The following is a 25369-nucleotide window of genomic DNA, read 5'->3' as shown; positions in this document are numbered from 1 at the left end:
AGAGGACACCAGGAGGTCAACTGGGGCTCAACCACGAATTAGAACAGTACTTCTGAAGCTCGGCATTCCACTAAAAAGGTGAAAAACGTCTCTCAATTCGCCTCTCTGCTGACTTACATTTTTTGGTTGTGATTTCATTTAGTAGGTCTGCATCCCGTGGTGCTAGCTGCCCCGAGGCTGGCTCCTGGGCCCTAGGACAGCTATACTACCTCCATGTTTGGTGCTGACTCATTGTTCCTGTGCCTTTTCAGCCCTAGGGAAATGTACACTCATTACCCACCCTCCCACCCCACGTCCACCATTGTTTGGCTTCGCTGGGCAGGAGGAGGAAACCACTGACCTCTTACCACCTCACCTCCTCGGCCTGAGGCAGCCGAAGGGTCACCGATGCCAACACAACCAAAGGTGGTTTCCGACAGGCCCAGAAACCCCAAAGCAGTGACCACACCAAACCCACTGCGAAGGCAGGCTCCCTTTCTGCGTCAATCTCTCCCTCTCCGCACACAAATACACCCTGGTGTCTCCCAACCTCAGAAAACATCCTCCAGGACCCAGCCCTCGCTCTGCGGCAGCCACAGGCCTCCACGCTCGTTCACAGCAAAATTCCTCCAAAGGGTGGCCTCCCCAGGGCCTCCGTTCCCACTCCTCCTGACACAGCTCCTACCAGGGCCACCAAGGCATCCGCCTCATCCTCCCGTCACTTGTCCCCCAGAGCGCCAGCCGCCCTCCTCGCCCAGGGCCTGGCCTCTCCTCCACCCCAATCCTCACCTTCCCCAAGTTCACGGCCTCAAGTGTCAACTAGCCCATCCCCGCCCTGACAGCACGGCTGGGTTCTAGATGCTCATATCCACCTGCCTGCTGGCGTCCCCCGGATTCTTAATGGACACGTTACTTTTAGCCTCATCAGCACAGACCTTTTTGCTCTCCCGATTTCCCCGCCCGCTGCTACACCAACATCCCAAGTCTCTCTAACGGTCCAGTCCCAGCCAATTCCTCCAAAACCTATGGCCGGTCCCTCCATTCTGCCTCCCCCTGCTGTGCCCCCGCTCGAATCCGGCTTGCCACACCTCCTACCCAACCAGTCCCGGAGTTCCCCGACTGGCCTCCCTGCCTTCATTCATTCCTGTCCTTCCAACAATCCTTTCTCCTCCAGTTACTTCAAGCCACAAATCAGATCCCTCTACTCCTCTGCCGAAAAACGCTCCAACGGCTTCCCACTGTGCCGAGGAAAGCCCAGCCCTCCACAGTGGCTGTCCAGGCCCTCCTGATCTGTCCCGTCCCCCCTCTCTGACCCTGCTGCCTGCCAGTCCCCCCGCCAGGCTCCAGCCACTCTGGTTTTCTGCCATTCCCCCAGCTCCTCCAGCTCATTTTCATCTTGGGGCCTTCATGTTTCCTACTCCCCACCCCCCCCCCCGGTCTGGAATATTCTGTCCCCAAACCTCAAGCAGCTGACAGCACCTCAATCTCAACTGAATCCCTCTCCCATATCTCCAAGGACACCGTAGGTCCCTGGGGAGCACCTGTAAACCTACAGCACCTGGGGTACACTCAGCAACCCCCCAACAAGGACAAACAAAATTTGCAAAAATATGTCACGGCCTCTCCATGATGCAGGGATGGCAAATGCTCAAAACACACACCACCTCGCCTCATTATCGCAACCACTCAATCCACATTTATAACGGGCCTGATCCACGCTTAGCTGGGTCTTCTTTTAGGGAGGGGGATGCTGATGCTCCCTTGGCCCCTGCCGCGGCCGAGGCCTGGCTCTCCAGCTGACAGCATCAGAAACCAATTCCCATGGGGGGGGGGGGGGGGGTGCGCTCAGTGTGAGATCTGGCGGGAGGCCAGGCCCACCTCCCACCACTGAAACCGAAAGTTTAAAAAAGGAGGAACAAACCCTGCATCCCCCTCCCGCGGCAGCAAGGGTCGCCGGCACGGGCCTGAGACTGGCCATCGGGGACGCCAAGAGGCAGCGAGCAGGTCAGAATTGGTGCAGCAGGCCCAGACCGGTCTCCTTAGAAAGTCCCGCTTTCGAGGCTGGCCTCCCGCCGGTGTCTGGAAACTTGAACGGTAAACAGTTCCTTCCGCAGACGGTGCAACATTCCCCGAACGAGACGTGTGCCTCACTGTGCCCAGACTGTGCCGGCCACGTGCTTCACGCCCAATTCCGGGAGTCTGGAAGTGCGCGTGCTAGGCGGAGGGCATCCCACGGCCAGCCCCCGACAAAACCCGGGGCTCGGAGTCCCTCGTGAGATTCCCTGGTGGACAACGTCCCACACACGCTGTGACACACGCTGTCACGGCTGCTGCTGGAGGAACTCTGCACACGCTGCGGGCCACCACTGGGAGAGGACTCGTGGAAGCCGGCGACCTGGTCTCCCCCAAACCTCACTCCACACATCTCTTCCTTTTGCCTTTGCTCTGTGCCCTTTTACTATAATAAACCGTAACTGTGAGTACGACGGTTTCTGGGTCCCTGTGAAGGAATCACTGAGCCCGAGAGTGGTGGTGAGGACCCCCGACACAGGTAAGCAAGAGGAGAGGGACGCAGCCACGGCAAGGGGGTTGCCCCCACGCGGCACCCAGAGACGGGTATGGAACGGTGTCAGAGGTGGCATTCAGTGTCGGGGGGCCCCGGGTCCTTCACTGTGATTTGGGGTGCCCAGCCTCCCTTGGCCCCTGCCTGTCGCAGCCTACGCCCGGCTCTCCAGCTTGACAGGTACTCCTGTGCCATCCAAAATGCCTTCAATAAATCCCTTTCTGCTTAAATTAATCAGAATCGGTCACTGTTGCTTGCAATCAAGAGCCCTAACCATAACAGATTGTGTATAAAAAGAAGTGTTATAAATAAGATTGAAATGGCGGAGTCGGGGGCAGGCGGAGGGTCCTGTGAGCCCCACCATCCCAGCCTGGGGAAGTTGGGCATTCTGACTAGGCAGAGCAAAGGCAGAGTGGGTTCAAGCGCCCAGCCGTCCGTTGGATCCAAACGGTGTGCCTCTTCATGTGAGGCCAACTTCAAACGGCTCTGAGGCAGAAGCGAAGGGGATGAACAGGGCACGGAGACCATTCGCCAGGACACAGAAACTCCCAGAACCAGAGACTTCATCTAGAAAAGGTCACGGGCTGTTGTTACCAGGTCAAGGTATTGACCGGATGCACAAACTCAGTACCAAGTTTTCACAGGAGCAATATTGCCAAATACCCAGATCAGCCAACACTAGCCTGTGGCTGTTCGATCCCTAGACACCCAACCCTGAAGCCCCAAACTCACACCCAAGCAGGACCCAAGAAGAGGCAGTTTGCCAGGACCGGCCGCATCCAGGTGCAGCTGTAGAGGGCAGGGACCCTGGGAGAGTCTCACAATGGGCACAATCCAGCAAAGCCATGAGCTGCCAGGCTAGCAGACCAAGCCAAGGATGCCTTGCTATTCCTGATCCGGCGACCAGCACGCTGGGAGTTTTCTTATTTTCACCCTCTCCAAATGGGAGGTTTATGGTAGCATCCTACTCTTTCTTCACCATTGCAGGCTGATGTTTTGGGGGACCCAACCTATTTAGCCATACCATCACTGGACCATTAAAACCAACTCCTTTCAGGGGTAAGAGAAGGGACAGTGTATCACCCAGAGATCCAGGTGAAAATATGGGTTGCCTCTCTAGGGAAAGGGAGCATGTGATTTCAGGAAGCCATGGGTATTTCTGAAGGTGAATATATCTGAAGGTGGATGAATTACCCAGTGGGTGGACTGTGGGGCCTTCATGGGCTTCACCTCAGCTCAAGGGGTAGACCCTTAGAGCAATAAAGGTAACCCCATCCCCTCCTTGCCAGCAGCTGGTTAAAAGATGAGCAGATCAAAGCCTCCGTGGCCAATGGGACACAAGACATTGCCTAGGTATTTCTGGGAATGAAATGTCTTTAATCTTAACAGAAAGACCCAGGAAGCCATTCTCTTTCCTCTGCAAGTAGGAAAAAAGAACATAGCTCTGGTTGCCACTCTCAGACCAAGAAGGTCTCTGAAAAGGGTCAGGCCTTAGACCGTGGAGTAAAGAATGGAACCTGATTCCTTGATGATGTCACCGAGCTGGCACTCCTCCTTACTGTCCAGGTGGCTGCTTAACAGACACAGCATTAACTGAATAAGAAAGATAACGCCGGTCTCCATGACAACTATCAATAATCTACCATAACGCACAGGCCACCACGATACACAAATTGAGATTGGCCAACTCAAGCACTACAATTCTGAGATACCCGCAAACTGTAACTTTGGGGGGAGGAGGGGGGGTGGTATGAGTGCAGGGAACCCACCACCACATCATACACACACGTCAACTGCAAGATGCATCCGCGGGTCAGAAATATTAAAAGCGGCAGCAGGGAGAGGGACACACAAAGACAAGTGTCAGATCAGACATAACATAGTATTTGTCAACTGCACCCTTTTGTTCGGGAAGGGACCACCATGAAATGTACTCAGACATACCGATCCTGGATGTACGTTACAAGTCAGCTCGAAGGCAAAATAAAGAGCTGCTTCCAGATACTTAGATAGTCGCACAGATAATCACAGCCGTGTCCAAGTACCTTTTCGAGATCTAAAACTATTCAGTACTGCAACAAGACTGAGTCAAAACCCAAAGACGCAAAAGGAGAAATAGATTTCAGTTTGGTTTTTATGGCACACACACAGGCCCCAATTTCATTGTGCACACAAAAATTTCAGAGAACGTAAAACACAACTAATGATCTAAATTACTTTTATGCAGCTGTGATGCACAGAAAGATGAAAATCCAAATTTTAAGTGTCCATGATGGACAAAATGAAACCTCTGTACTGCGAGTGAAAGTAAGTCTAATTTACTCATTCCCCACCCCACGCCTTTGTTTTGGAAAAAAGTCCACTCCTTTTTTCACCTATCCCGCAACTTCCCACGTTGGTAGGGAGCTCCTAAAAGGCAAGAGTGGCAACGCACCGACCTTGATATCCTTAAATACAAAGCACACAGCAGGGCCCTTGATGAACATATGTTCATCACCCTATCAGTATCTGTTCTGAACAAGTGCTCTCATTTTTTACCCAAAGCCTCTTGAATTTGCTTTTATATTAAGAAAAAGTTCACCGTAGAAATATAGAAAAATATAAGTAAAATACAAAAAGATGATGAAAATTACCCATAATCCCTTTACTCAAAAATAACTGTTATTATCTTGATATGTACCCAGTTACATTTTTTCTATGCATAAACACATACACACATGCACGTGTGTGTGTATATATATACATGTGTATATACACATACATATGCATATATATGTACATATACACATGTATATGTGTGTGTGTATATATATATATATATATATACACACACACATATACACACACACACACACATATATATAGTTTGTTTTTTTCACAGTAGTCTTCACATCCAGCACAAAGCCCAACGCGGGGCTTAGATCCACAACCCTGAGATCAAGACCTGAGCTGAGATTCAGAGTCAGATGCTTAACTGGCTGAGCCACCAGATGCCCCTCTATGCATATGTACTTTTAACCACAATAGGACTGTATGGCACCCCCCGTTTTGTAACCCACTTTTTCCAACTATATGAGTGACATCTCCACATTATTAAATCCTCTCCAATATCTCCCCAACCCACCAGCCACCCCCATGGGTGGTGCACGCTCTTCTCTACCTCACTTCTCAAAGGAAAGGAGAAGCTCTTACTCTGAGTTCAGAGTGTTCTCTTCCACTATTAACAGTCGGCGGAATTAAGACATCATTTCCAAAGGCAGACAGCATGGCACATACCAATTTCTCGATTATGGGGATAAACATACTCTACAACACAGAATCAACCCAGGGTTCAGCTCCCTTCAGAGAGTGCTTCATTCAAGAGCCACATCCGTTTATCCTCTGGAGTAACTAACAAATGGGGAGGAAGTACAGACGTGCAAAAACAACCCGACTGTAGTTGCGTTTGCATCCAATTATCACACACAATTCACGAAGCACAAAAGGAACCGGAGAATGATAAAAGGAAGCAAATGGAGTCCCAGTTTTGCTTTTTCTTGAAACCTCACACTCCTTCCCCTTTCCAACCCAAACCGCCGAAGACCAAGTTGGCGCAGTGATGGCACCTGGAGATGAATCACTTATTGAGAGAGAGAGAGAAAAATGGAGCCTTAGAAAAGGAAGTCAACATACACCGGTTCTAAAGGTAGTCGGGAGATTGGAGAGTAAGTAGGTGGCTCTCCAAATTCCGCGAGGTACACACTGAGCACTTACTAAGCAAATTCTCTAAATAGCTTAGGCTTGCTTTTGTTTTCTGGAAGGGGTGGAGGGAGGACCACCAGACCGAAATAACTTCCAGCATTTAAAACAAGACTGACGCGCGTTGAGTAAAACTAACCCATTCAGAAAACATCTTCATTTACGCAGGAAAAACTAATAGAGAAAGAAGATCTTCACCTTCTACGTCACCTCTGACCCAAGCCCGTCTTCACTAGAGCCCTCACACTGGTGACTTCCAACAGGTGCCAAAATGTACATTAACGCTTGAAATCTTACGGATCATGGAACAAAACTAAGTTTGCATTTTAAGACGTCAATTCCTAACAGATGTTCCATGGAGGCCCGCCAGGTAGGAACGTGCATCTTTCCAGCCACGAAGGCCACCTCAACGCCTCACCCGCAGCGCAAGGCCAGCTTCGCAAAGTGCCCTCAAAGACACGCTACAAAACAGGACCCGGAGCTTCATCCAAGGAGACCGGGAAGGCCAGGCCTTGAATGCCGCTGAAAACTGGGAAGTAAAATGTGCAAATCGTGCTAACAAAGGCCAAGACCGAGGCTCACAAACACAAGTGAGCCCTTGTGACTGCACAAGGTCCCCCCTCAGTCTGGAGGCAGCCAGTCCCGCGCAGAGGCAGAAAAAGCACACGGCCTCCCCCCGGTGGACAGGAGGGGGGTGGACACGTACCTGAGTCACTCCAGTGCACCTGGGAAGCCATGGTCCGCCACAGCTGACATCACAGGTGATGGGACACCACCCTGACCTGTGATGGCCAGTGCATCCCCGTCATGGACCGCTATCCCCACAAGCCACTCTAAGTGCCTCCTTTACAGGGCGGCTTTCACATCGCAGCATTTTACACTAAGAACAAAGTCACTTTTCAATGGCCCCTTTTTCTTGAAGAGGCGGCATAAAAATACAAGATCTCTCAGTGGATCTCAGTGACTGCCAAGAAGTCACCCAACACTGAATGTGGTGACAGCGAGGGAATCGGATAGTCTCACCATCAAACTCGGCAAGTTCTGAATCAATACAGGACCTTGGAGTCAGGGACAAAAAGTCGACCTGAGTGTCACGTCTAAGCTAGTTACCCCAGATACACTTATGTAATGTGGCTTTCCTCACCTAAAGGTATTACGGTAACAGCCAGCATTCAGGGCCACTCAGGATCAGAACAAAACATTACAGCTATAACGAGGTCCTATATATTCATAAAAGAAGTGTCCCGGATCTTTATACCACCGATTTTCTCTCTGCTAGAACCTGAGCTACAGTCTTACCTCAGGAATCAAGAAGATCTCCAGCAATCAAGCACCCAGGAGTGGCGAGAATTACTAGTTCCTTCTCAAAGCCCATGATGGCCGTTCTGGAACAGTCCATACAGAACCAGCATTATTTAGAAGTCCCTAGGCACCCAAGAAAGGACACGGCAGTGTTTCTCGGAAGGACCATTTCCGTGTGTGTTTGTGGGTACCCCCCCCCTCAACAACCAGCACAACCAAGTGCCTTCCCTCTTCTAAATTTAATAGGCTCTGGAGAAGGGCGAACCTTAGAGAAAGGATGATGCTTGAAACTGATCACGTTGACACACATCACTTTAGGTATTGTTACCCAACTAATTTTTTCTTTTTTCAGTTTGTAGGAAGATACTGGTTTCTTAAATCTACGTGATCTTCATCTCTAAATTCGGCTCCCATTTCTACATTCCCCCAACAAGCAACTCCCAACCAAGGGTAACATCATTAAACAGTACAAACATTGCCACCTATAGTCAGAAAGTGAGATCTATTTGTTTATACGGTGACCTGGAAGAGAAACAATACAAAAACAGAAAGTAACATTTGGTCACCCTTCTCCCAGCCTCCACCAAGCCTAACATCCGCATACTTATTTTCATCGTTACAGTATGCATATATCATGTTGATCCTCTTTAATATGGATTGTCAAAAGATCATGTAGTTGGCTTTATTATCGATTAAATAGATCACTAAGGCAAAAACACGTCAAAGACCCACCGCATCAAGAACACTTGAAAACCCTCCTATTCATCCAGGACCCCAAATTCAGAGGCACCAATAAAGTCTGTTAAAACAGATCTTCTAACTCAAAATAAGAATTGTAAGACGATCTCGATGTCTCGAAACTGATTGGTTTCTCTACTACCATGCTGCTATGTTTAAGAACTGCACCATGCGGGAAGGCTATTAAACAGGCAGTGAGCATAAGGTTTCTCCCTTCAATGGCGTGTGACATCATTCTCTAATGCCCGGGATTTCTCCCTGGAGATTCCTCCTGACTACACGTCAAGCATACTGATGCTCCCAAAATCACAGAACCACCCTGCAAGGAAGTTTCCTGGTGATGTGGGTCCTCACCCCCTGAGAAGATGCCCGGCTACCATTCAACCTCTTCCCTTTAAATTCTGCCATGGTAGGGGCACCCGGGTGGCTCAGTCGGTTAAGCATCCGACTTCGGCTCAGGTCATGATCTCACAGTCCGTGAGTTCAAGCACCGCGTCAGGCTCTGTGCTGACAGCTCGGAGCCTGCTTCAGATTCTATGTCTCCCTCTCTCGACCCTCCCCCGTTCATGCTCTCTCTGTCTCAAAAATAAACAAACATGAAAAAAAAATTTTTTTTTTTTTTTTTTAACAAATTCTGCCATGGTGAAGAAACCAGGATTGTCTGACGATTCCTGTTTTAATGCTGTCCTTACCCCTTTGGGCAAAATTATTTTTATTCCTTAAGGAAACTGCTTTTCAGTAACAGGAGAATTCAGAACATTCTGAATAAATAAAACTGAAGAGGATATAAAGTGTCGATTTCTACAAATTCCATTGAACTCCTGAAAAAAATAAAAAATCTAACGAGAGTAGAATATAAGACAATGTGTTGTATTTGCCCGTTTATAAAACTGCTTTTAGGAATGCCTGGGTGGCTCAGCTGGTTACGATCAGACTTTGGCTGAGGTCATGATCTCACAGTTCGTGAGTTCGAGCCCCACGTCGGACTCTGTGCTGACAGCTCGGAGCCCGGAGCCTGCTTAGGATTCTGTGTCTCCCTCTCTCTCTCTCTGTCCCTCCCCTGCTCATACTCTGTCTCTCTCCCTCAAAAATAAATAAACATAAAAAAATATGTAAATGAAAAATAGCTGCTTTTAAATATCACAATAAAACCTAGGCCCTTTTAGGGTTTTTCTTAAATGTTACCAATCATGATGCAGGCTGTCACCGGGGTAAGCCCGTGTCCTGGGCACAGAGCACACCAGCCAGCACTGCTAGGCCTGATTCAGGCATTTGGACTTGGAACAAATGGGCAAGTCTTATCTCCCTCTACAAAACTGCTTTTCAGCATCCACCCTGAGATCCATACAGTATCTAAACTAATTTCCAAAAGCAATCTTGTGATCGCTTTTGCACAGCCTCAGAGACAGCATGCAGGGTTTCCCAAGTGATCTCTTGAAAACACACACGGACCACTTTTTAAAAAATTAACGACTCCTCTGAATTACTTACAGATGGCTATTCAGGTGGCCTCTCTTGTGGGCTCCCTGCTTCTTCTCTGCCAATGTCCAGTCAAGACCATTTCCCACGTGCTACCCCTTTTCGCAGTAACAGAAAGGCAAAAATCTGACTAGCAACTGACTTGAAAGTGTTGAATGACTGGCGTATTATTTGAAACTGACGGCCCAGGATAAGTTATCTCAGGTTTCTAATCGGAGTCACGAATTCTAAAACACCCTGAAATAAGGATGCTTCATGAAATTAATGGTATAACACGTTGTGACAGCAGTTTTTTTTCATTCTTTCTTAGTGGTACGTAAAATAATGGTGCATCTTCAAGTTGGCAGCCTCTTAAAGAAAACAGACCTGCGCCAACCTTCAGTGCTTGTTATGAAGGAGGTAATTATATGCAAGTGAATAAGGAGAAGCCTAGAATAGGGTGTAGGGGACATCTCCAGGGCGACGCCTAGGATCCACTAATTGTTGACAGGTGAGAATGGAGCCCCAGTGAGGTCAGATTTTTCCCATTTTCTGTAAAAACTCCCAAGTTTTAAAACACAATGGAGACCATGCTAAGAAAGCCTCCCGGTCAATGCAGACCTAGAGGTCATTCAGTTTACAACTCCTGATGTTTATCGCCATTGCAAATTAACCTCAACAACCCAGCTATGAAGACCTTTCAAGATAACTTGGAAGGGAGGAAGCATGTTCAAAGCTAGGGCTGTGTGATCAACAGAACGGGGTTCAGGGCCCAATTCCGTAACTTCCTCGCTGTGTGGCCTTATACAGGTCACTTGACATCTCTGAGCTTCCATTCCTCACCTGTAAATCTCAGCACGCCTCACAGTGGGTTCATGAGGATTGAATGAGACAAGTACATCAAGGCCTAACATGGTGCTAGGTATAGAGAAAGCATATGAAACCGTCGCCAATTATGCTGGTTTGCATAAATTACAGACGGAAGGTGTCAAAGGACTATCCCACGTCAGCCTGGCCTTCATTTCTATGCCATTTACCTCCCCGTAACCACCCCCAAAATGCCACATCTAATAAGAAAGCTGTCATTGAGACTTTAGTATTTCACCCAGCAAAAATCTCTTCCATAAAGGATTTCCAAAATCTTAGAAAGGATGTTGTAACAGAAGATTTCAGAAGATCAACAGTAACACTCCCAAGTAAACTGCCAAAATGTGCTACGGGATTGCCATTAAATAAATAAATACACAAAGCAAAACAAAAAACTGCCAAGGAAGCGCGCCAGACGCAACTGGTCCAACCGTTCGGATTCCCAACCCAACCTGATGCTGGGCCCGGAATCACAAAATTTGGCCAATCTGCTCATCTAACACCCAAAGTCCTTCACCTGACAGCAATGTCAAATTTGGCTTCCTGAAGGTGACCCGATTTAAACCAGTAAATAGGAGTAATAACTGAGGAACCTCAGCCGGAAAGACACAAAAAATAAACAGCACGTGCATTCACACAAGCAAAGTCCACATTTAATCCCTTCCGTTCTACAAGCTGGAGAGACCTAGGAGCAAGGTCCTCCGTCATGGCATCCACTGCTTCAGCAGCAGCACCTACAGCTAAAGAAGCTTTCTGAGAGGGGACACAAAACCCGGGTGCCCTCCAAACACACAGTGCTCTCCCATCAACTTCCAACGAAAAACACAAACTTTAACTTCTAAGAAATGTGCCAGGTAGGGACACCTATTTTGCTAAGAGGTGCGCAAGACAACTGCGTGGCAATCAAAACCTCCTCCTGTGTGATGTCGGGCAGCACATCGAGTGCCCGAACTGAGGTACACCCATATTTAATACGCCTGGAAAAAACAGCCTCAGCCAGTCTGCTTTCGGAGCCTGTGAAGATCTGTCATTTGTTTCCTTACCCAGGCTAACTCAGAGAGACCAAACAAACTGTGCAAATGCCACAATTTGTTAATGTTCTACGAAGGCATTCCCTGATTTTCCAAAGGGTAACCTGACAGTGCAAAATCTCCCATAAAAAGCAAATACCGTAGAAATGGGAAGTCATCAAAACAGCCCTGCCTTATTTTCTCACTGGCGGGGGAAGCTGAAAAAACACAACAGATGTGAGTTGCCTTTTGTAATACAACGTGCAGGGGGTGGGGGTGGGGGGCGTGGAATCTCAATAGTTCTAGCGACACAGCCATCACTCAATAAAATGTCTTCGTCACCTCGTGCTGCTCCCCATACAGCCCCAAACATCCCTCTAGCAACATGCAGGAATGAACCCAGTCATACATATACACACAAACCCCAATGCTGTTTGTATTTCATCCTTCACTCTCACACTGGACACCAGTTAAGAAGATCTGTGTTAACTCAAGCAGCAAGATGCACTCTAGGCAGAAGGGGACACTGGATGTACATGTAAAGAAAGATTAAACAGGGATGTACACAGCATTCCTTGATCCCGTTAAATTTCCCAAAACACTCTTAATAGTAATATATTTTTTTCAGGGAGCTTTGAAAATCATGTAAAAAAGAGAGAGAGAGACCAAAGATGAAATGCAGCGGTCTTCCCCCACAATACCTCAAAAGCCCTTTGTTTAGGAATGTCTGTATCTCAGCACCTTCCTAAAAGCTCGCTGCCTGCCATCTACTGCTGCTCATTAAATGGAGAAGTGGAGAGTGAAAGGGGAAGCTGCGGCAGAGGAGCCTGCCGGGGAGAGGAGCACCCCCTGGGTAAAAGAAAACAATGGTCCTTTCACCCATCCCCAGGTGACTGCTCCAAAAAAGGAAATTATTTTACCCGAGCACAGCATGGCAAAATAATCGAAAACGTAAATCACACATGATTTGCATTGCGATCATTCTTTGATAAAATACACACCACAGCAAGCTTTACCTAGCTGTTAGCTGTTAAGGAAAAAAAAAAAAAAAAAAAAGCCATACCCCCAAACACCCTCCCCACCCCAAGATAACTATTCTATTACACACTTACAAAGCACGCGCGCGCACACACACACACCCCATACCAGAAAGCTGGTGAGAGAGAAGCCATAACGTGGGCAGGTCTAGATAATAGCCTTCCGTGAACCCCACCCCCAACCCCGGAGAAAGAGGGGACCTCAGAAAAGAAAGGAGAGGAAGAAAGAGAAAGCCAGAAATCCTCGGGTTTCCAGGCATCAACTTTTCATGAAATGAACAACCAGGATAGGAAATACCTCCCTGCTGAGTAATGCTTCATGGGTTGTAAATCCACCTCTCGAAAGGGGAGCCAGACCTGAGCGCGCACCCCGCCAGATGGCAAACCCCTCCTACCTGCTCCATCCAGCCTGCCGGTCACGCCGCGCCAGCGACAGGCCTCCCACCCTCCCCCCCCTTTTTGGCCGCGCAACACACCAATAAGAGCCGAGCGTGGCTGGTCGAGAGAGGGCTCAGCAGCGATTTACCAGGATCGCTTCGAAAAGGAGGAGTGGGAAACTGCGAGGAGTGAGGGTAAAAACAAAGCTCTTTCCAGTCGAACCGGCAGCCTTGGAGGCGTGGCTTATCTGGTTTGCTTTATTAATAAAAGAGATCAATTGAGCTTTTGTCTCTACCCCGGAGGTGCCGGGCTTTAAATCCTTGGGAGGAAAGAAAAAGGAAAAAAAAAAAAAAAAAATGGCAGGGCTGCAAGCTTCCCCCAAGTTTCCAGTAGCACCTGCCACCACTCCAGCCGTCCTCCCCCACCGAAAAGACCCCGAGATCCACTCTCCTGGTTTCGACTCTGCAAGCCGAAGGGACAGACACACCCAGCTCGAGCGTGTCGCCTACTCCCACCGTGATAAGCACACATTCATCAAGAGCACTTGCTGACTCGATCGCTGGAAAGTTCCAAAGGGGAGACAATTCAGGCTCCTCCGCGGCCCCGGGCTCCCCCGCGCGGCGCGGGCCCCCAGCCGAGACCCAGACGTGACATACATCATGGACTCCCGGGCTGGAGGGGCGAGAGGCGGAAAGTTGCCCAACAGCCCGGGAGACGCTGCTGGGAGAGGAGGGGGAACAGGCGGCCAGAGAGGCGCACGCGCCTTCCTCCCACTCCCAAAGCAGGGAGCAGCGGGGCGAACCCCGGCTCGAAGGGCGTAGCGCCACTTTATTTACAAACAATGCGCACGGCTAGGGTTTGGGGGCGCAAGCGCCGGGCGGAAGGGCCCGAAGACCACCCCCCCCCCCAAGCCGGGCCCCAACCGCAGAGCACACCCGCCTTTGAGGTTCCGCCTCAGGCGCTGGAGACGCGCACCCGGGGGTCGGCCCGATTCCCCACCCCCTGCCGGCGCGGGACAGGAACTCCCCGGGGAGTCCCAGGAGGGAAGGGACACCGCTCACCTCATCTTCCGAAAGTCCGTAGATCTCCTCCCCGAGCCCGGTCGCCATGGAGCCGGCGCCCCGCGAGGGCTCGGAGGCGCTCCCGGGCGGCTGGGCTGCGGCGCGGGCGGCCGGTCTTCTCTCCTCCTCCGCGTCCGCGCCCGGCCTGCGCGCGTCCCGCCGGGGGAGCCGCCGGACGCCGGCAGGTGAGGGAGCCCGAGCGCGCGCTGCGGCCGCCGCCTGCGCCGCTTCTTCCCGGAAGGCTGCGGGGCCGTACGGGCTGGCGGTCCGGAGAGCGCGCCGTGCAGCGGGCGGTGGCGCGGAGCCCGCCGGGCTTTCCCTCCCCGCTCGTCCGCCCGCAGCACTCCGCCCCTCTCGGAGCCTGCTCTCCGATCTCCGGAACCCGGCTCGCCCGCCCCCTCGCTCGCTCCCTGCGGCCCCCGCTCTCTCCGCCCAGTCCTCCGCCTCCTCCCACCCGGCGCCCAGAGGGGACCCTCCCCGCCTCGCCGGGGCGGGCACACGCGCCCCCCAAGCCAATCACAGGCCGGACTTGGGGGCGGGCCGCGGGCTGCGGGGTGGCGGGGCTCTGCCCCCACGCCCACCCCACCCCCCAGGCCTCCAGCGTGGCTCTCCCGGGCTCACCCGGCCGCAGAGCGGGTCAGCCTGGGGCGTGGGTTTGGCCTTCCGAGCTGACCCACCCTCCTCTCTCGCTTGCCCTCTGCTTTGGGGAAGGGGCGACCTGGGCATTTGGAGGGCGGCAGGGGGTGGGGAGGCTGAAGGCATTTTCCCCGGGGTGGGGGGGGGGGGGGAACTCCACTCAGTTCATTCTTCTTCCCCACGGGCTTTTTACCCAGAGCCCTGAGCTCGCAGTAAATGTTAAAGGAGGAAATATGGATGTTTCTAGACCCCTTTAAATAATCTTGGCCACCCCAGCAAGCCGGACTTGACTACGGTGTCAGTTTCCTGGAGCCGATCCGCCGGGCCTGGCCGCCTGCAGGGGAGAGGCCGCCCCGGTGTGGCCGCGAGTCGCCACTGCCTGTGTCAACCTTACAGAGCACAAAACCAACACAGCGCCAACTCTGGGTACACACCCACCCACTCGAAAACCGACAGCTTGGTTCTTTGAATAAAAGGCAGCTCATTTGTGAGCTGCAACGTGAAATATCAAACTCAAGTTTAAGGTTATCCTCTGCATATGCAAACTATTACGATGTCTTATTAGCCACCGTAAGATTTCTTCCTCGCTTCCAAGCTACTGTTTCTTCTACAGCAAGCAGTTCATTTTAATCCTGCAGATTTACAAGAGCGCCAGAGACTACTTTAAATAAATGAAAGAAATTCATCACTCGACTTTTTTTCCAGGAAGCCTTTCCTTAAATTTAGATGGTAAGTGCAGTTGGGAGTTAAAAAAAAAAAAAAAGAACAGGCCATTTTCCTTTGAAAAGAAACCTCGGAATGCCTACTTGGGTATTAACTGGGTGCTTTTAGAATTTTTCAAGAAGGAACTCACGTGATCCTAGAGAATCGTTATGCCTGTTCCCAGCTACTTTACTAAAATATCTGCCGTATGCCCTGCTAGATCATTTTCTGATCTAGCAGGAAGAAAATGGACATATCCAACCTCACCTAAACTCTTTGCCTCCCAATGACATTACACTGGCTTAAAACAATGTGCTCTAGGTATAATGGGTCTCAAGGCTTAGCCCCATGGAGTTAATACCTCTCAGAAGACTTCTTGTCCAGGAATCATGGGCCATTAAATCAACAGTACTTAGATACCACAAAAACCCAATTGAGGGGGGAAAAAATCATCTTTACCGAGGAGCACTTAAGACAGATCTCTTCATTCTTTGTACACAGCCCCAATTCTAACATGCTCTTCACGGAGCCTGAGACTCCTATAGGATTCACTGCTTCTTTACCTCACTAGCCAGGCCTTTGTCAAACTTTGTTACCTTTATAGGGGGCAGGGGGCGAGTACTCGATTTTCAAGTTTTCTAATAGAGAATTGAAATTTCTAACAATATTCCTACATCCCGGAGGTGCATAGTTCCAAGCGTTATCCCTGGGGGAGACCATAATGTATGGGAACTGTAGAGGTGGGTCATATTTCCTCCCTGGTTCCTGCTCCCACACCCCCACCCCAACGGCCTACACCCACCCCCCGGCACTCTTGGGTCATGTCCTTGGCTTTCCCTAAGGAAAGGCTATTAGAAACTACAAGAGGAAACTTGCCATATGTCATTTATTGTAGGGGTGTTTATAAAACTGTGATTCATAACATCATTCGATGACTCCTGTAAGAACACTCGTAACATTTCAGATCTGTGAAGAAAAGTTTCCTTGGTGCACCTGGGTGGCTCAGTCGGTTAAGCGTCCGACTTCAGCTCAGGTCATGTTCTCACAGCCTGTGAGTTGGAGGCTCACAAGTTTGAGCCCCACACCAGGATCTGTGCTGACAGCTCAGAGCCTGGAGCCTGCTTCAGATTCTGTCTCCCTCTCTCTCTGCCCCTCCTCCGCCTGCACCTGCTCACTTGCACGCGTGCTCTCCTTCCCTCTCTCTAAAATAAACATTAAAAAAAAAATTTTTTTTAAAGAAAAGCTTTCTTTCTTCCAAGGGACTGGGAAGCTTTTACATATGGATGACAAGAACTATTTCAGATGATTATTTTTCTATTTACCCTGGCCACCAGGAAACAGAACCAATCTTCTGGCCTTAAGCCATAAAAGAACCCATAAAAAATGAAATCAGTCCCCTTCGTAATTACGTACCAGCTTTCCCCCAGTGCAATGGTTCTGTATGCTGGATGCACATTGTTACCATCTGGGAAGGTTTAAAATTACCCAGTGCCCAGTAACAAGGGCTCAGTTGTTAGTATAGGAGACCATGATTGCATTGGTTCAGAGTAGGCACACAGGCATCAGTAGTTACAACGGCTTCCCTGGTGAGGCTAATGTGCATGTTAAGTTGCGAATGATAGCCTCTGCCAGTGGTTCCCAAATTTTACTGCACATAGGAACACCAGGGGAGATTTAAAACTATTATTCTCTACCTTCTTCTCCCAGCCACTGATCTAACTGGTGTGGGGTGCCACGTGGGCATCAGGAGTTTTAGAGGCTCCCCCCAGGGTTTGTCAAGTACAGCATAATGTGGGGACCTCTGGCCCAGACTACTATTCCTATTCTTCACATATTTTCTATGATCTTGATTTTTTAACGTAGAGACCATAGCAGATTATAAACATACTCAAATCCTCTGTGGAATGAGGTAGGATGTAAACGAATGTACTTAATGTGACTACAGTTGCTGATGAGTCCTACCTGCTAGGGCTCTGAAGTCTCAGAATAGCAATCCAGTGTTTTGGAAAGTAGTACTGTGGGGAGAACAACCCCTAAGAGAAACTCTCTGGCATTCTCATCCAAAGCAAAATCACTCTGGCATCCTCTGGTCAGGTTCCCATCTACCCAACATAGATCCTGACTTTATGTTGTTCTCTAGAATTGGTTCCATTTTGTTCCCTTTGGAGGCTGCCTGTAAAACATTGAAGATTTGATGCTGTGGGTGTTTGGTAAACGCTCTTCATCAGATCATCAGAAATGAAAAATTAGCAAGAACAATTTTAAAGTACAACGGGTGATCACAGATAGGGAACATTTTCCTGTGACACCTCTTTACAAATTTTAGCTTACTGTGCCTTTTTTAAATTTTTTAATTTTTTTTTTTTTTTTTTTGAGAGAGAGGGAGAGAAAAACGCATGAGTGGGGGAGGGTAAGAGAGAGAGGGAGACACCGAATCCAAAGCAGGCTCCAGGCTCCAAGCTGTCAGCACAGAGTCTGTCGCAGGGCTTGAACTCAGGAATCGTGAGATCATGACCTGAGCCAAAGTTGGACGCTTAACCGACTGAGCCACCCAGGAGACCCTAACTATGTATGTCTTAATCAAGCCTAGGAGGTACCCAAAGCTGAATAATCCATAGTGTCATATATTTGCATAAGTTTCATAAAAATAGCACAACAGTTTTCTACTCAGTTTTGGGTGACTTGGGTTCTTTAAAAAGAAAGCATGTGAAATAGGCCTTTTGAAAATGACCACGTACCTGTAAAAAAAAAAAAAACTGATGTCATCTTGGAACTTAGCAGCATTCATGGACACATAGAGAAAACTCACAAATTTAAGGTGTTTCCAATTATACAAGGAAATAAACCATCTTTCAAACTTTGGACAAGTATAGAGGTGAGCAGCAAAGAGGGACTTGTAAATAGCTAATCTTTTTGTACAAAAATAGCTAAGCTTCTTAAGAATCACATCTTGAACACCTGTGTGCTGTTCTAAAACACCTGCGTGCACTCTAAAAATATCTGAGACATAGATATCGGATTCCTAATTTTTCCCAGTCTGACTCAATACTTGCCTCTTAACTGGCTATGTTACCTATTTTCCTTTTAAAACAATATTTCTAAGATACCTAAATTTGCTTCCACATTTTTACTGTATTTTTCCTTACTTTTAAAGGAGTCTTTTCATTGAATTGTGCTAATGTTGTTTTTTTTAATTATTCTATTTATTGGGATGTTCATCAATGCATCTCCTTGTTGCTTCTTAGACATTCTTCTGACATCACTTTCCTTCTTCTTGAGGAACATACTTTTAAATTCTTTTAGTAAAGGCCCACTGGTGATAAACTCTCAGTTTCTGTTTATCTGAAAATGTCTATATACATAGAAGATGGTAAAACTTACCTATTACAAGCAGACTGAATGTGGTTATGGAATGTGGAATGTTCTTAATGTGACTACTCTTACTGATCTTACCCAACCCCACCACTCTAAAGTCTGAAGTTCATAAATTATTCTGACGGTAATGGGGGGACAAAACAACCCTTAAGAAAAACTCTAGTCTTACCCAAGTGAAAATGATGGTCTCATTCTCTGCACTTTGAAGATGCCGTTCCTCTGATTTCTGGCTTCCATTGCTGGTGATGAATGGGCAGCTCTTGCTTCCTTGGTAGGTCATTTGTCTTATCTTTAGCTCCTTTTCATTCTTGGTGTTCTGAACATTCTATGATGTGTCTATATGTGGCTTTCTTTTTATTTATCCTGCCTAGTATACCTCGCACCTTCTCTGTGGATTGAAAGTTTTTCTTATTTGGAAAATGCCCCACTTTCAACTCAGATTCTCCCTATCTGTCCCTCTGGGATCCCAATTAATCACATGTAGGCCTTCTCATTGTATTGTCAGTGTCTCTTCCCCCCTTGAACATGTACTTCACATTCTTCTCTGTGCTCTATTCTGAGTGCTTTATTCAGAGCTCTCTTCCGCTTTCCTAAACCACCATTTGGTTTTCTTGTGTTTTGGTTTTAGCCCATCGATTGAGTTTTTATTCAATAACTATGTTTTTCATATCTAAAACTGTTTTTCTTATCAGCCTCATCATTTTGATTTTGTTTCCCAACTTCATTAAATAAGTCATGACTAAGTTTTATGCCTTACTAATTCTAAGATCTGAAAGTTTGGAATGTGTCTCTTCTTTCCGCGGACTCTCACTCGTAGGGAGTGAGTGACTTCATTCCATGTGTTTGTCATAAACTAACACGGCTGTGGGCTTATTTAATCCTAGTCTGGGGGAATCCAAGATGGATCTGTGTTTGCTTCTGCCAAGAACCGCTTTTCTGACTTGTTTCAGAGTCACGCTCTCATACAGAAGGCTCGGGCTCAGCCACTTGCCCGAAAACTACTCTCCCCTTGATTGTGGTGCTGATGCAGCATTTATTCGCTGCTTACTGCTGCATTCTTTGGTTTCAGCTAACTTTTTCAGGCTGGAGGAGTATGACCCATTCACTACGGTTCAGCGAATACTCACTTCCTCACCTCTGGGAGGAATACATGTTCCTACCCCAGGGATATCACACTTGACCATGTGACTTACTCTGTTCGCTAGCCTAGGGGTAGAAGGCACAGGCGGCCAGTTCAAAACAAAGAGGCTTTGCAAGTTTTGCCACTTCTTCTGCGCTCCCACCGTCCACCATTGAGAACGTGACATCCCAGCTGAGGGTTGCTCCTAAGCCTGGGTCTCAGAATGACACAAAGAAACAGACCCGAACCTTAACCTCAGCCTAGAGCAGCATCACCCAACTTAGCTGCCCGTACGCTGCGTGTATTAGAGATATAGGTTATCGTAGCCGCTGTGGTTTTTGAGTTTTTTGCTACGCACCGTTATTGCAGCCTAAGCTAAAATGTGGAACCTCTGGGGACTAAATAACTGCAAGCCTAACAATCCGTTTTAAAAATCAAGATAGTGGGGCCCCTGGTGGCTTAGTCAAACTTCTGACTTTGGCTCTGGTCATGATCTCCTGGGTTGTGGGTTCAAGCCCCGTGCCGGGCTCCATGTTGCCAGTGCAGAGCCTACTTGAGATTATCTCTCTCTCCCTCTCTCTCTCTCTCTCTCTGCCCCTCCCAGACGTGTGCTTTCTCTCTCTCTCAAAATAAATAAATAAACTTGAAAAAAAAAATCAAGACAGTGTATAGTAGGGAGACCCTTCTGAGCAGCTAGACCAGCATCACACCCAGCTGAGAAAGCTGTTCATCTTATTTACAGACAAAGCACTTGAAATTTAATATACTTTTTCTGCCTAAAAGAGGCAAGTTTTGTTGTTTTAAATAATGCCTTTACGATCTCATTCGTGCCTGGTAACTTAGTCAATTTTAAAATCAGAGACCAAGCTCTGATTTCCTAGAAACTGGAGACTGTATTAGTTTCCAATGGCCACTGTAACACGTTCTTATACGCTTGGTGTTTTAAAACAACAGATGTCTGTTCTCTTACAGTTCTGGGAGCCAGAAGGCTGAAATCAGTATCAGTGGGCTGAAACCAAGGCTCCCGAGGTTCGAGGGGAGGATCTTCTGAATAAGGTTAACATTCCCAGATTCTGGAGGCTAGGACCTAGACTTTTTGCCTTTTTTTTTTTTTTTTTTAGTTTATTTATTTATTTTTGACAGAGAGGAAGAAGTGATGATCGGCAGAGAGAGAGGGAAAGAGAGAAAATCCCAAGCAGGCTCCACACTGTCAATGCAGAACCCCACGTTGGGCTTGAACCCCAGACCGTGAGATCATGACCTAGGCTGAAATCAAGAGTTGGACAATCGACCCACTGAGCCACCAAGGCACCCTGGACCTAGATATTTTTGGAGGCAGTTATTCAGCCAACCACAAAAAGTATGGTGATAAATTTCAGTCTAAACTTTTCCAGATGACACAAATGCTCAATTATTTGATCCGATTTTTTTGTAGAACGAGGAATATTTTTTTCCTCCTTACGTTGCATTTTCATTTGCCAGAAGCAAAATAAATTATGTCCTTCAACTCTGTGGTAGACCATCTGAAACGGCTCCTTTAATTAACAATTTTAACAAGTTCACTGATTGTGTTTTTTAAAAATGTATCTGAGTGGCCTGAAAAATCTCTACTTACTTTAAAAGGTGAAATGTCTTTTCATTTTAGAACTCCTTTACCCTGCTGGTAACCTTTTAAAAGAGTGTCTTTGAAATGACATTCTTTACATTTATTATTTTATTAAAAACAGGTAGATTGAGACAAACTCATTGGACACCTAAACCAAGGGTGCCAAAGATTTCCCTAACAATGTTGAAATAGCTTTCTGCTGTATGCTGGAAGAAGGACGAATTAGAGGAGTGGCATTGGGATTATTTCTAGAAGGATCTAGTTCCCAAAGGACTGGAAAAGAGAAAGACAATTTCACAGACTAGAAATCTTGAATTACCCGTGTTTTCATACTTTATGAGTTAGGGCTTGAGATAAATCCAACCAGCTCACACAGCTATTAGCGGGGAGCAAACATCTTAGGTTTTTCTCCACAATTTGTTTTCCGCCTCTCACCTCCAAATGCAATCCCCACGGTGCTCCCTGCCATCACTTCCCCCCACTTCTCCTCCTATCTCTTTCCAGTGTTGTGTGCTGTTCGTTCAGTATCTCTGGTCCAGTCGTAATCTGATCCTAAACAGGGAGGACTCCTCCACCCGCTCTAGGGTTGGCTCACCTGTGTCTCCAGAACCCAGCCTCTGGGAACGTCTCACCATCTTATCAAGTTGATGCCATGGATACCGGTAAGAAACTTCTCTGCCTTTCCAAGGAGAGCAAGACTTGAGAGCACAGGATTGGAATACCGGAGAGAAAAAAAAAAGCCGAAGGTTTGACAACAGACTCCGTCGGCAAGACTGTGGAGACACAACATTTTCACACATTCCTGGTGGGTGTATGAAATAATCCCTGTGAAGGAGAATTGGTCCGCATCTGGCAAAAATTACACCGGTACAGTAATCCAGTGATCCCACGTGTAAGACTAACACCCTTGGGAGAGCACGAAGTGTTGTGCATTTGAAACATTGAAAGATTGGAAAATGACCCCCATCTCTATTGATGCCCCTCAAGAGACAAGTGGTTGAATCAATTATGGATACGTCCACACGATAATTGTAAGAATGGAATTCTATGTAATTGTACGAATAAATTGGGATGCTCTCCATCTGCCGATGGGGGGTAATCTCAAGGATATGTTGTTCAACTAAAAGGGAGAAAAAAGCCAAGTGCAGAACCCTGTTTCTCCTGGGCTACCATTCGTATGCAAGTAGGAAGACATGCCTGAGTCCAGGAGCACAGATAATGTCACCAAGGGCTCTGACGCTCGGTTCTGCTTGCCTGTGCTTGTCTTGGCTCTGCAGTCTGGTTCTTTCCAATGACCAGATTGCTTGCAGCCCAGGCTAATCAATCAACGGAGGAAGGCCCAGCCTGGGTCACAGGCCCGCCCCTGTGCAAGGAGGAGAAGGGGACAGAGTGGTGACAGCCCCGCCAGGACCGTATGGCATGAGGGCGGGGAAGGTCCCTGAATGAAATGGGGCCACTGAACACACAAGGACAAGAGAGGCCCACTCCAGGCTCAGAGCTCTAAGACAACGGGAAGAGACCGTCTCAAAGTTAGTCCGCGTTTCAAAATTCTGTGAAACAGCTGAGCCTCCTTCCCGGGGGGCGGGGGGGGGGGGGGGGGGGGAGTATCAGATGGAAGCAGATGTAAACATTTCTTAAAACTTCATATCCAAGAACTCATAGCAGTTTATGGAATTCATTTTGGGGCTGCATCACAGTTTGCTTCTGGTTTCTCCACTTGATCTACTAGATTTTTCTGGGAATCCGAAGCCTATTGCCTGGAAACAAAGCAGGAATTGAGAAAGTGAATTCTGAACGGGGAAGGTAGAGTGAAAACACCAGGACTGGAGCCTGTACGAGGACAAAACAGCTTTTGGTGTTATGTTTCACCCCCAGGGAGCTCTCCCTTTGCTTCCTTGTGTGGATGCCACTGGAATTCTCTGGGGCCGGCTGTAATGGAGAGCTGTAAAGAAGGGGCAGGCACTGCTTATTGGAAGAAGGCTAATGACCTCAGAAGCTCTTTAGGACAAGCAGAGAGCTTCCAGCGAGAGCCTTGTAACACAGGCTGCTGGCTCAGTCTTAGCATTTACAGAGACTGGCAAAGCTTCCAGAAGAAAGCAAAATTTCTGGGCATGCAAAGAAATTGTGATGGCTAAGAAGCTCAGATTATCTGGAGTCTTCCCTCACCCCCCACCCCCCCGTTTCAGTAGGAAGGGCATTCTTGTAGAATTGTCCAAAAACAGTTTCTCTTCCTTTCTTACCCTTTCTCCTAAAACCAGACATCTTGGCATCATGTGTAGAGAAATCTTCTGCTTCCCATGGTTGAAAGTGAACCTGGGGAAATTGCCTTGTTACCTTTTGAGAAATAATTCCAGTAAGCCCTGCTAGCTAATGCCCACTCACTCCACACGGTCCCCAGGATTTGCTCAGTGGAGCCTCTACTCCAATCTATATGAAACAAACAACACCCCTATTCTCCCAGGACAGAACTTTCTCATAATTACAGAAATTCAGGTTCTTTTTCAAAAGACAGAGATCTGCCATTTTTTTTTAAACATCGATTGCTCTTTGTTAAAGTTACAGCACATTAAAAACACATTCCGTTCCATTTTTTAGCTTACCATCCAAATTTCATACTGTAAGTCACTTCTCTGAGGCCTGTGTCATTGTGCATCTCTTTCTTCTTTTTTGTTGTGTTCCACAGATCCCTCCGTCCATGCACCCATACTGAGTGAAGACGTTGGTGACCGATTCACCATTATTCTGTCCACCTCAACACCGGGGCTATAACGTGCCAAGGATATGATGATCGGATGGGGAGATGGCCCGTCCAGGCTCCTGGCTTCTCCAGTCCTTGAACTCCCTGTTTCGAATTGCCTTCTCCTCCACGTCTCCTAGATTTTGTCAACACTCCACACTGCTCTGCCTCCAAAACACAGTGATTCAAACACCCTCTCATCAGAGACTCCTCCCACCCCACTTTAGGCTCCCACGTGTCCTTTCGCATCATCAAGATCATTGTCCCCTCCGCTGCGGGCCACCTCTGAAACTCTCGGGCTTCGTGCGCCACCTTCCTGGTCTGGCTGAATTTCTAACCTCTCTTTCTCTCAGTTGCTCCCGAACTGTGTCCCCCTCTTTTCCCTGCTGTTTCTGCTTTATCCCAGCCTGAACCTGGGTAGCTGAGAATCGCTGGAGAAAGTAAAGAAGCTCCCGAGTTTCCCCGCCCTGTGAATTCCCAGGGGCCAACTTTAACTGTGCTCCCCTGTTCGGGACCTCCCTTCTACCCCCTCCCCCTCAGGGGATGGCTTTGCTTCCTGGCTCTAGAAAGGATTCTAGGAGAAAACAGAAACCATCAAACGGGCTCCTCACTATCGCACCTGCAAACATCTCCTCATCCACAGCCGGGTCCCACTGTCACTTCCTTCCTTCTGTTCTGGATCAGTCATCCCAGCACTGCAAGGGAACCCCTGGCTCCCAGTAATCTCCTCTCTCGCCCACTGGATCCTTTCCATCAGCATTTAAATTTTCTTCCAACCTAAAAGAACCCAACCAACCAACCAACAAAAAGACAAAGCTCTCCCTGGACTTCACATCCCTTTCCAATTACCAGCTTGTCTCGATGTTTCCCTTCACAATCAAAAGTCTACACCTGCTGACAACACTCCCTCCCAACCATTTATTTCCTGACTCCGCCAGCCTGATTCTCGTTAATTTCAACAGCGGCATGCCAGTGGATACTCTTCCATCTTTTTTATTTGTTCTCTCCATGGCATCCACACAAAGTTCTCTTCTTTTCTCTGGAAACTTCTGGGCTCATTGA

At 48.1% G+C, this 25369-nt stretch overlaps 1 protein-coding gene across 3 annotated transcripts in view; it reads right to left on the bottom strand.

The window, feature by feature from the left end:
• Positions 1-14553, bottom strand: part of NEDD4L (NEDD4 like E3 ubiquitin protein ligase) — a 341415-nt gene extending 326862 nt beyond the window's left edge. For 2 of the 3 annotated variants that reach the window (XM_078435204.2, XM_078435203.2), the window contains exon 1: positions 14132-14552. In XM_078435204.2, coding sequence (XP_078291330.1) covers positions 14132-14179 — 48 coding nt within the window. In that variant the 5' untranslated portion in view covers positions 14180-14552. Of the gene's footprint in view, positions 1-14131 lie in introns of all 3 variants that reach the window. The other variant, XM_078435202.2, reaches the window with a different exon arrangement.
• Between the last annotated feature and the right edge of the window lie 10816 nt (positions 14554-25369).

The sequence above is a fragment of the Panthera onca genome, chromosome D3 (genome assembly GCF_046562875.1).
Source record: "Panthera onca isolate mPanOnc1 chromosome D3, mPanOnc1 haplotype 2, whole genome shotgun sequence".
Classification (NCBI taxonomy): Eukaryota; Metazoa; Chordata; class Mammalia; order Carnivora; family Felidae; genus Panthera; species Panthera onca.
This window is presented reverse-complemented; position numbering and strand designations above follow the sequence as displayed.